Source organism: Vipera berus (assembly GCF_964194415.1).
Source record: "Vipera berus genome assembly, chromosome: 3".
Classification (NCBI taxonomy): domain Eukaryota; kingdom Metazoa; phylum Chordata; class Lepidosauria; order Squamata; family Viperidae; genus Vipera; species Vipera berus.
Window position 1 is genome coordinate 24,033,299 of NC_138204.1, and position 11,699 is coordinate 24,044,997.

Below are 11,699 nucleotides of genomic sequence, written 5' to 3' on the forward strand. Positions count from 1 at the left end.
TGTAAAGCCTTAAAAAGTCTTAATGATATTTTACTTTTCAAAAAGGAAAAAAATATAGAAAAGTGTCTGCAGGGGGAATTTAAAAAAAGACAAGATAGTAGTTATGACCACATCCTCAAAAGCCATGCATTCTTACTAATGCGTTGCTCTGAGCACATGATCTTACATGCCACAAATATTCCTGAAATTCGTGCAATTAATTAACTCTGGCACTTTTCTTTGGTAACATCGCTTTGTCAGCCTCTTCCCCTTCCAGTAAAAATGATAGAATATAAATATAATGGCAAGCATTCCCCCTTTATTCATTAACATTTCTGAAACTGATATGCTGACTATGATAAAAGATGCATAATTGGGACAGCACTAACATTAAGTAGATAATTACCAAAGCTTCTGATTTTAATATCCTTTAAAAGGTAGCAAATTATTAGTTTATTAATATACCATATTTAAACTCCCAGGGATAGAGAGGAAAGTTTATGGCATCTTCTATCTTGGCTATCAAAATAATCTAACTGCAACTGTCTGCTCTTCAAGCAGCAAAATATATCCCACAGGTATGCTTGGCTTCCCACACCCCCCCACCTTACCTAGGTTTGAGAAGGAATGATAGAATTCATGAAATGTTGAATCAGGTAGCTGCCAGAGAACTATTACCAGAAGACAATTTAATTGATCCCCATCAAAAGCCAGTGAAGTAAGGGTGAATTGCAGCATTTGGTTTATGTCTTCCAGTTCAACATAATTATTGTGGCTTTATTCCGTAGGGCAGAAATGTGAACTCTGGCTTTGTGGATGTGCATTCACCTTGGCTGATGTTTTGCTGGGAGCCACATTACACCGCCTCAAGTTCCTAGGACTCTCAAAGAAATACTGGGAAGATGGCAGCAGACCCAACCTACTGAACTTCTTTGAAAGGATACAAAAACGTTTTGCCTTCAGGAAAGTCTTGGGGGACATCCATACTACACTCCTCTCAGCAGTGGTACCCAATGCATTCAGGCTGGTCAAACGGAAACCTCCGTCCTTTTTGGGGGCCTCCTTCCTCATGGGATCTCTAGGGGGGATGGGATATTTTGCTTATTGGTATCTAAAGAAAAAATATATCTAGTGCCAGCTGTTTTGATGTTTAGTTTGATGTCTCTGTGCTGTGTGAAACTATGATGACTCTTCAGTAACTATAAGGAAATTTGAAACCAATATGAATAACTATCCTGTTAATGTAACATTCCATAGTCTAGAAGTAGGAAACCTATACTGCAAGGACGCAAGTGAACAAAAATATTCAACTTGTACAATGCCTTTTTGTAGATGTCAATATTACAAATCTATAAATGGTGGGCTAGGTTTATATACCCACTGTGGAACAAAAGAGCCTTTTAGCACAGTCAAGCACCGCCAGGAAACAACTAGCAAATGAATTACAAAACTTGAGAGATGGGATTCCCTGTGGCACTTCTAAATTTTCCACAAATTTTTCAATCACATAGCACATTATTGCCCTTACAAATGCAAATAACGTTTTCTATGAGCTATTTTTGTGTTGTGCTTAAAAAAGGATTAAAAAACAAATAGAACAGATGCAGTGAGTTTGACCACAATAGTTTGTGAAGTTTTAGCATAAACTGATGAGGTTTTTTTCCAATTTGTTTGGAACAGGTTTTTTTTTAAAATTAACTTGCATTTGGACTATAATTCTCATTTTTTTTTACAATTTTTAATTATGGCTTATAGTTTTCTCTGATTACAGTACTTAGTTTCAAAGATGAAATTCTGATTCATCAGCGAGTTTGTCTCCAGCTTGCTTCCATGAATTTGCCAAGTGTCTTTCACCAATGGAACCTTTATGGACTCTTAAGAACATAACTGTTTTCATTAGTTCTAAATAATTTTCAAGAAATTTCACACCCCACGCTCCTTTTTTGGGACTTTTTCCTATTATTTTTCTTGTTGTGTATTTTTATTAGAAAACACTTTGCACAAGTCATATTTCTCACTTTATTGTGCCTTTTGCATGTTGGAAAGAATAAGCATCAATACTAGTCATGCTTAAATTACTTCTGAGAATTCAAATAAATCATATGGGAAGAGTAACAGCTTTACATTTCTAAATGTGGTCTATATCAGTTGATTCATTTCCAACAATAAATCTTCTATACATGTGCAGTAATGACTTTCTGCACTTTGTCAGAAGAGTTTATTCTTCTTAAATAAGTAATTCAGAGTAGAGTTTGTTTTAATTTTATAAAGTGTCAGTTTAAAAGATAGTCAAAATAGTGGCATAAATGAACAATCATGAGCCCAAAATTAAATCTTGACCATGTGTACAGTGTACCTTTTTGGGTTAATATGTTTGTCAGACTTGATCCAAATAACTGACCAGGGCAGCCTCTGCATGTTGCCCATCTAATATGATGCACACCAAATTAAAGGCCATAACATTTGGATATCCTGCCATATAGCTTTCATTGGCATTTGTCATGATAGCTATAGTTATTTCCAGAATCAAAGTCAATGTATTCTCTGAACATCAGACATTGTTATGCTATCAGGTCTTGCTTATGATCTTCCCAGCCATTATCTGGTTAATCACTATGGGCAACAGCAATTGAGATTTTGTGGGTGTTTATCTGATCCAACAAGATTTTTCTTATATTTAGATAGACATTTTAGCCTACCAAATGCTTAATAAAATGCATCTATCTCAGAACAGGTAATTAAATGCTATGTACTAGATGACATGATTGTGGTGCTAGATAAGACAAACTTGTTGGAATCTATCCATTCAGAGCTTTTGAAGAGGTTTTTTCCCCTTGGTACCTACTTTATATTCAGGTAGGAATATGAAAATGAAAATTTGCTATTCCCCTATTATTGAAATTGTTTTTATGACCACCCATTTCTGGACAGTGCACAAGGATTAAAGTATAACCACAACATGTAGCCCACAGTGCCCATAGTTAAACCAATCACAGAAAGGTGCACCACCAGTAAAGGAGATTCCTGATCTAAAGACATGAATTTATGCACATTAATAGAGCTGAGTTAGCTAGTTAAAGAAAATACTTCAAAAAAAATGAAGATACAACAGTTCTTAAATTTTCCTGAATTCTTTTCATTTTCTAGATACTTAATACAAGTTTAATATACAAGCTTAAACTGTTCCAGGGTAAGCAGTGTAATATGTCTAGAGAATCTGCTGCTGGCATCTGCTAAATTGCAGGCCCTCTGCAAAGCTCTTTGACCTCATCTTTATGTCAGAATACTTCTGGACCCCTCCTAGCCTCTTGGCCTTTGAAAGATAAATGCCGACCTGACAGCTGTACGATCTGATGGCAATCCCTCTAATGGCAGCCTTTGTAAGATGGTGCCTGTGATGATTTCCTGCCTAAGCAGGGGGTTGGATTAGAAGACCTCTAAGGTCCCTTCCAAATCTGTTATTCTATCTATTCTATTCTTATATAGTCTGAAAACCCAAATAATACCCTACATCCCAAAAGATACCTGTCTTCTGGGACAAGAGCAAAAGCTAGATGACTGTTCTGAATTATCTTTAATAAAACACTGCAACGTGCCTGCACAATTCTGAAATTGTACTGGTATAAGTGGCACCAATTGAATTTGATCTTGTTTTGTCAAGTACTCTCTCTCTCTCTCTCTTTCCTTGCCAACAGCTGCTATCAGAACTTTCTGGATAATCCTTCCAGAAATACTTCCCAAGAGTAAGGAGATCTCAAGGTAGTGTCAAAACATTCATTACCAAAATATGTGTAAATAACTACCTCACCAGAAAGTATACTGCATGCCTTTACATGTCAGCTTTATTGCTGATTTGGACCAGTGCTCCTCAGCCCAACTTTTGAATATTAGATTAGGAAAAGGTTACCTAAGATGAATGCGAGGGCTGTGTGACTATTAAGGATCTGATGGAAACCCTAACCCTAAGCTTTTTAAGAAAAATATTGCATAAAAGAAAATGTTGTTGGGTTCTTAAGACGATCAAATTTAGTCTCATCTACTTAGAATGGATATCAGTTGGGTACTTTGATGGGCAAGGAAATATCTTGTGCTTTGATCTAGGATTCTTTTGATTTTGTGGGGCCTGATGAGGTGAACAGAATACTGTATAAGGGCATTCCTCTTTAATGTCCTTGTTATTATGGGTAAGTGGCATGTATTATTACAGTTGCAAGACATTTTGAATAGCTTCAAAAGCACTGGACTAGATCCATCTGCAGTTGCACCTTATTGCAGTTATTAAAAAATGCACAATTATAACCATCCAAACGAATGCTTTTTCCTGCCCATGCTAGGTCTTTCTCAGCTGAGGACAAATATTTCAGATGTGGAAATCAAACAGTTCCATAATCTTCAAATTTTAATGAGCATTTTAGGAATGCTCAATGGGAAGTTTATGCAATACAAGGGAGACATATAAACATTCTAATGCCTATTTATATTGTTTTGATTATTGGGTTACATGATATGTTTGAAAAAAGGACAGGAAGTGGAACACAGGTATGTCGGTAAGTGGGAAGGCTTTGGAAGGGCTGAAGCAGGTGGGCACGGGCCTGTGCTAGGCCTTCAAGAACCTTCCCTATCCAAGGCATCCCATGATCTGCTTAACGACCTGCACATTAATTTAACAATTCATTGGGAAGAGCAGGGATGGGGGATCGTTAAGCGAAATGCTTCACTTACAGTTCTCAGGACATGTGCAAACTCCATTACAGTCATATCTCAAGGGTTGCCTATAATACTTTCCTACTTTGGGTTTCCTACAATCTTTTTACCAAGTATTTACTATGAGACTTACCTGTACTTCTAGAAGAATGTCAAACTGAAGTATTTCCATATGCTATAATTAAGATCTTGCTCAAGTGTGAGATGAAGTTTACAACATTCGTTCCAGGGTCTGTAGTAGAAATCAACTTCTAAAATATCATTCTTATTAATTTAAAAGTATTTGTTTGATATTAATTTTGAGCAGTCTTAGAATCCCTGCTGCTAAAATTAAAACCCAAAACAGAAACCAGGATAGAGCTAACATTCTTGAAATATTAATGACAAACTCATTTTCATGGCCAAGGCTGCATAACAGAAATTCTCATTTATGCTTTGGAAGTCAAATTATCATTTGAACACATTAAAGACAGTTTACCATGAAGTCTGACACTGTAGTCATGAGATGCTCAGAGCTTTACTTTGCCCACTTCAGGAAGCACAGATTAATCTGTTCTCCATTACAGTTAGCAAAACACACCCAAAATTCTTTTTTATTGGTACACCAAAATAGGATCATGGCACACTTTATATTAGAGGTAGGAGAAAAATGATTACTTGGCAAAAGCAGTGCTTTTTATCTAATAAGATGTAGTAAAGTACGTTTCAGATTAAGACATTACTGTAGCACAACTGGTAACATAAGCAGTTTAGCTAAAAAATAAGAAGCCAAAACCCCTGGAGAGATAATCTGTTATTGCACTGATTGAAGGTGAATTTAATTTGTTCGTTCATGGGCAGCAAAACTGCCATCAAGTGATTATTACCCCAAAAAAATCTGTATTACAGTCAGAAGAATTTTTTATAGAATGCTTGCCTATACAATAACAATGTTAATACATCATACCCAGCTAACAAAATGTACACATCTGTAAAATAAATGCATTTCACTGCCTTCTTTAAACAATACAAAACCAGTGTTTAAGAAATATGAAAAATATTACAGCAAATATACTTTATGTAAGACTAACTGTATAACAATCCTGAGAAAAATCTCAGCTAAAGGAAACATACAATACTTGTGAATTGCTTAAAAATTCACTAATTCTTCAGTACATTACAATGACATGGAACCACTTTGTATATTGGAATACCCTGAATTACAGGAGCCATGAATATAACCTAATTGGAAGATGGGTTGCCAGCCATAAAGGTTGCTCCTCATATGCCTATGTAGCTCAATTCATGAAGGTCTGATGAACTAAGCTACATATAAATGCACATTTAATTTCATTTCCAAAAGAGCTTACAATAAGACCAATAATGGTAATATAAACTAATTCTGCTTCTAATTTCATTGATATATACTTCTGATCTCAAATTTCTACCTTCATCAAACTTTAAGTTTCATTGCCAATGTGATTATTCTTTTACCTTTTCAACTCTAGTCATCTAAATGTGTTTATGTATCTGTGTTTGTCTATGTATCTATATACACATGCATACATACATATATATGGACTGTGGCTTAGCTGCTCATTTTGATTTATGAATAGGCATAAAGCTGAGTTTGAGTTTTTCTCCTATCTTGGAAACAGTGTTATACAAACCAATTGTCACACACAATATAGAAGTTTAAATGTGGCATAAATACAAGTTGTTGTAAGTCTATGGGTGACAAGTAACATAATCCTAAGTATGAGGCTATGATTCACTAAGGCATTACTTAAATCAGGAGAAATGCCAAAAGAATTTCATCTTTAAATAGATAGCATACACAAATTTGACTGGATGACTTTTCAAGTAACTATCTTATAGTATATTTAGAGGTATCATACAATTCAAAGGCACTTGAAATAGCATGCCTGTTAAATTAATACGAACTCCTGAACTCAGACAGTTTGTGAGCAATACAATTAACATGAAGACTTCAAACCATTTAGTGTTCCTATCACAACCAAACCTGAAAGCTCTGGAGCCGAGTTAGCAACTTTTAAGACAATTAGAAAACTGAAAAGTTAGCAGACACATGAGCAAATCATAGACCACATGCAATTACATTTTTTACAGCTCCAGAGACTCCCAAGGTATTTATGTGTAATATTTGTGTAATATTTTTTGGGGGGGACATAAACATAGGATAAGTGTGCTAGGCCTCCTTAAGACTGTAACATACCTACTTCTCATCTAAAAATCCCCCCAAGTCTTTAAAAAAAATAAATAAAACACAGAGACACAAAGACAGCAACAATTTTCAGAACCAATGCCTCCAGTGGTATTAGTGCATGTCTATCAGTGTTGGAAAGCAAAAAAGTGCTGTCTGAGCCCCAAAAGATCTCCACTTTAGCTTAGTAGCTGAAACTATGCAGATTTGACTATTAAATGTCTAGTAGGAGCACATAAAAATACAGTATGCTGAATATGACATATAAAGCAGCAACATTAATTACAACTGGATCATTTTTCCAATTGCATTAAAAATAATTGCACCTGTAGTATAATACCTTTAGTCAAAATGCAAAACTTTAGAAAAAACCATTAATATAAATATATTAACATTTTAAGGTTGTGCCATGCAAGAAAAGTCAAAGTACCCAATGAGATTTAAATAAAAGTATTTTTTCCTGTTATGACAGATGGCTGTAAAAACCAATAAAGCTTTTTCTATATAATTCCTAAATACAATAAATTATAACATTGCTATAGATTTCCTAACTGCCATCTTTAATTAACAACTGGAAGAGCAGAGAATGTGAAAGCTGCAATCCTACAAGCCACAGCCTGCTCTAACAGGATAGCTTTGATTACAGATATAAAGCATTTTGCAACATTCAAGCATACCATATTGCCAAAAACATGACATAAAGTATTCTAAAGACTCTAAGGCAGATAAATTCTAGAAAAAAATGGTGCACGATGCAAGCTATTTCATCTGTACAAAGTTGAGTGTTGAAATAAACAGAATGGTGGGTAGAGTTGTTTTAAATCCAAAATCTTCCTATGGCAATACACACCATAAACTAATCTCACTATCCTTTTTGTATTAATATATGGATTTAAATCAAACTCAAAGAAAACTTTGTTTTACATCTTCAAGCAAGATGAGAAATGTTTAAGTGTCTATCATTCAGTTAATTATCAGATCCTCAAGTAAGGTATGATCTTGGCCAATTTATCTTATCTAACCAAAAATATGTCCATTTATTGAGCCCTCTATTTTTGCATATGAATTTTGCATCGGGGTGCATTTTTGTCTATTAAATTTGCCTCTTCAGAGTCAAAAGTAGGGTTTTTAAGAGGAGTATTTTCCTCTCAGGTTATTCTAGTATCAATCTGGTCAGCAGTTTCCATTTAGTTAGCCAAGATTAACAAAGTCTTGATATTATTAATATAGCAACCGGTTTCAAGAATTATATCCCAAACTCATAATACAAACTGTATTTGGACTTTTGCCACTCACTTTAAATATTCATATTAATAGTTGTCTTAAAATTTAAAGAGTTAAAAATGAATATTGTTTAAAACAGATTCTGTTCCACAAACTAATTTTATGGTCCACACTGGAAAATAAATTTAGATAATTAAAAATAAATATTCTTTAAAACAGATTCTGATCCAACAAGCTGGCATTATAGCCTACGATTAGGTTTTGGGAAATAAAGGGTTCTCTGGGGAGGAAGACCAGGAGAGAAAGGTGACATGTACCAAAACCTGTATGTTCCATACCAAGCCAAAAGGCCAACCCAAGTGCCAAGAACCTTGTCCCAAAAATCATGGAAATATAAAGCAGTAGTAAGAAGCATGAAAAGCCAGATAAAAGTTAAACAAGCTAGTGCTAAGAACAAACTGCTCACAACTGTGTGCAGTCTAGAACCCCGAAAGATTTTCACACTGGACATCACAGCCATTTCTTCTAGAATCATTAGAACACAATATGAAAGAAGGAAGGAATGTCCTGAGATATCAAAATGTTGCCATATCCCACCAGCTTGTAGGCACTGTAGTTCACTGGAAAGTTCTTGAGTCACTACAGCAAGGGATGATGATTTGTAACAACTGCCTGTGAAGTCCTGAATGAACAAAAATGTTCTTGTGCCTGTATACCAAATGACAGTACCAACCAGCAATGAGAAAAGGCGAACGAGTACGGGCAAAATATTCTGGAGGACATTGTAGTTGGTAAGAGAGATGAATGGCAACAGAAGACAGAATGTCCAGGCCCAGGCAAATTTCACAAAATAGCTGCCAGAGATAAAATGAAGAAAAAAATATAGTGAGCACCAGGCAATATACGTAACAAAAAGTTGTAATTTACATCGATCCTAATTAATTTCTGCATCTGGTAGGGGGAACGTTGCATCCATACTTACACACACTGTAATAGGAGAGTCAACATATGATTTCATCTAAAATTATGTACCGAATTTGTGAAAAAATGTAAAAATGTAAAGGTCTAATTTAGCACTTTTTAATAAGACAAGTAGTCCTTGATTTCTGACTGCAATGGGATGGGATTTATGCTGGTAACAAGTCAAGGCACCAATGTTACTGGACTTGATTTTATGCCCTTTTTTGCTTGCTGTGGTTGCCATAATCATAAGGGTAAACCCATTCTTCTGAACAGTGCAAATCATGGTCACATGACTATAGGAGGCTGCAACTGCTTTTCAGCAAGCCAGATGCAAAGCGCCTAAAATCCAGTCACATAATTGTGGCAGGGGATGCATGCACAACATTTTATAATGTCCATAAAGCACCTGTTCCAAGCACACCATAATTGCAAATTGGTCATTTAGCAAAATGATTGTTAGGCAACAACTAACTACCTGTACAGTTCCTATTACTCTCAACTATAGTAGTATATTGGCTGAGGTAAACTGTGATTGTAATAAAAAAATGATAGCAATAATGATTTAACCTTTTAGATAATTACTGAAGAGGAATTGAAAACTTCCCCCAAAATACAGTCTAGTCAAATTTTAAATGAAAATATTCCTCAAAAGGAATAAGAAAAAAGCAGATATTTATAAAACATCCAACTGACAGGATTTTATAAAACTTCACATGGCCCAATAAACTGGTTAGCTGTGGATTTCTGGTCTATCCTCTTCATCCCTAGGCAACATAACTTTTACTGCTTTTTGTGTACAACACAATTAAAACACTTCACTGTTAAATCCAGCAGCAGCTCTATGTAAGTATATGGGCTGCAAACAGCAATTCTAATTCAGTCCTGTTTATCCTAGAGTTTTCCCATTTCTACCTGGGGATAAACAGGACTGAATTAGAATTATCATTTGCAAAACATATGCTTACATTAGAGCTGTATTTGATGTATGTGACCAGTGGAAAACTTGTTTTTATTTTATTAATGTGATATTCTTCTATACTTTTAAAGATAACTTTAACTACTTTTAAAGTTAGGAATTCTTTGAAGGAATCTTGCAGCAATAAAAAATTAACAAATTAGTAGCCTTGCTACAATTACAAACTTAACCAAGTTATGTCGTTTACTTTTGATAGAGTATTAGTATTAGTAACAGATTAGTATTTAGTAAAAGCAAAATCTCCTTTGATTTGAACTTAAGCCTTGGTGATTTTGTAGCCACACACCTGTACTTTTCTTAATAACAATATAGTCATTTGCCAGTACCAATTCTAAAATGTTTTTAACTTCCTAATATTATCTAGAATATAGGATTTTTCTTCTAAGTACTAACCAGATTTTACCCTGCTTAAATTTAAGAAACAACCACCTAGTTTTTACCGGATTGCAATTCAGTTCAATTCAAACTAATCTCTGGCTAGTAAATTACCTTGCTATATTAATTCATACACTTATTACAACTTAATTCTTCCCAAAGTTTGGAAATAGTGAAGATCAGTTAGCGGTTAACCAGTGGAATAAATTGCAGAAGAGAGACCACGAGGTTGCCTTTATTGCATGTGTCAGGCAGACTCTGAACAATTTATTGTCTCTTAATTTGGATTCTTCACTCAGCAAGGTTTAAATAATGCATTAAAGTAAACTCCATAGCCTCACCGGCTCTTTCTCAAACTACACAACTTGGGAAGCAGGTTAGAAATGTGTCTCCGGTATAAAGAGGTATGAGGGATCCCCGAGAGAGGGGAACGGCCTTCAACCCAATTTAAAAGAGCGAGCTTCTTCTGGTTCATAGACACATCTGTATTCCGTCAACGCACCTACTCTTTTCCCCGCTGCCACCCAGGCACAGCCAGGCCCTGTCTCTTGGATCCCCTTGATGCCCTTCCTCCATCAACGCCCAGGACTCTGCAGAGTCAGAGAAAGCCTCTTACACATTGAGCACGTTGCGCTTGTTACTCAAGTAAGTAGCAGCCAGCGGCGCTAATTCTTTAATAAGGGATCCGATCACCATGAAGCTCATCAGTGCCCAGGGCATCATCCGCCGCACCGAACAATGGGTCAAGTAAGGCAGCAAGAAGCGCGTGGCTTTATCCACAGACTCCATGACGGGAGTCGGCGAGACGGCAGCGAAGGAGAAAGCGGTGACCCAACCGGCACGGAACCTCCAACCGCCGTCTTGCGTCGATCCCCCACGTCAACCAGCTCCGCCTCCATTCCAGTCCGCTGCCCCTCCTTCGCCAAAGCTACGACGGTACAACTGTCCGGAAGGAGGCGAGCAAGATAGATAGAATGCGCATGCGTTGTCTGCGCAGCCTTCGCGAGGTTTGTTGATCAGTCCCGGGCGGTGAGGTTTAAGTTTGTCATCTTCCGACTGCGGCTGCGTAGTAAAGTCACGTGCTGTTTCGGGCTATGATGTCATTTCTAACGTCGTGGTCTTTCCCCAACGCCTTTTGTTTGTTCTACGCAAAGAAATGTCTTTTTTCCAAATTAAAAGAATTCTGATCTTTGCTCACAGAGTTGTTTGAGCCGCCTGATTATTTTGGTTGCTCTCTTAACTCCAAAGGTGCTTTTCAAAAGGAAACTGGACTTC

At 36.2% G+C, this 11,699-nt stretch overlaps 2 protein-coding genes across 3 annotated transcripts in view; one reads left to right on the forward strand and one right to left on the reverse strand.

Annotated features, from left to right (window-relative positions):
- GDAP1L1 (ganglioside induced differentiation associated protein 1 like 1) overlaps positions 1-2,110 on the forward strand; it is a 46,130-nt gene extending 44,020 nt beyond the window's left edge. For both annotated transcript variants that reach the window (XM_081324087.1, XM_081324088.1), the window contains exon 6: positions 768-2,110. In XM_081324087.1, the coding sequence (XP_081180213.1) occupies positions 768-1,111 (344 nt within the window). In that variant the 3' untranslated portion in view covers positions 1,112-2,110. The remainder of the gene's footprint in view (positions 1-767) is intronic.
- Positions 2,111-5,654: 3,544 nt separating this feature from the next.
- FITM2 (fat storage inducing transmembrane protein 2) lies at positions 5,655-11,284 on the reverse strand. The gene is made up of 2 exons (XM_081322441.1): positions 11,041-11,284; positions 5,655-8,964 (listed from the first exon to the last, which is right to left on the reverse strand). The coding sequence occupies exons 1-2, from the start codon at positions 11,211-11,213 to the stop codon at positions 8,352-8,354; spliced, it is 786 nt and encodes a 261-aa protein (XP_081178567.1). The 5' UTR covers positions 11,214-11,284; the 3' UTR covers positions 5,655-8,351.
- Between the last annotated feature and the right edge of the window lie 415 nt (positions 11,285-11,699).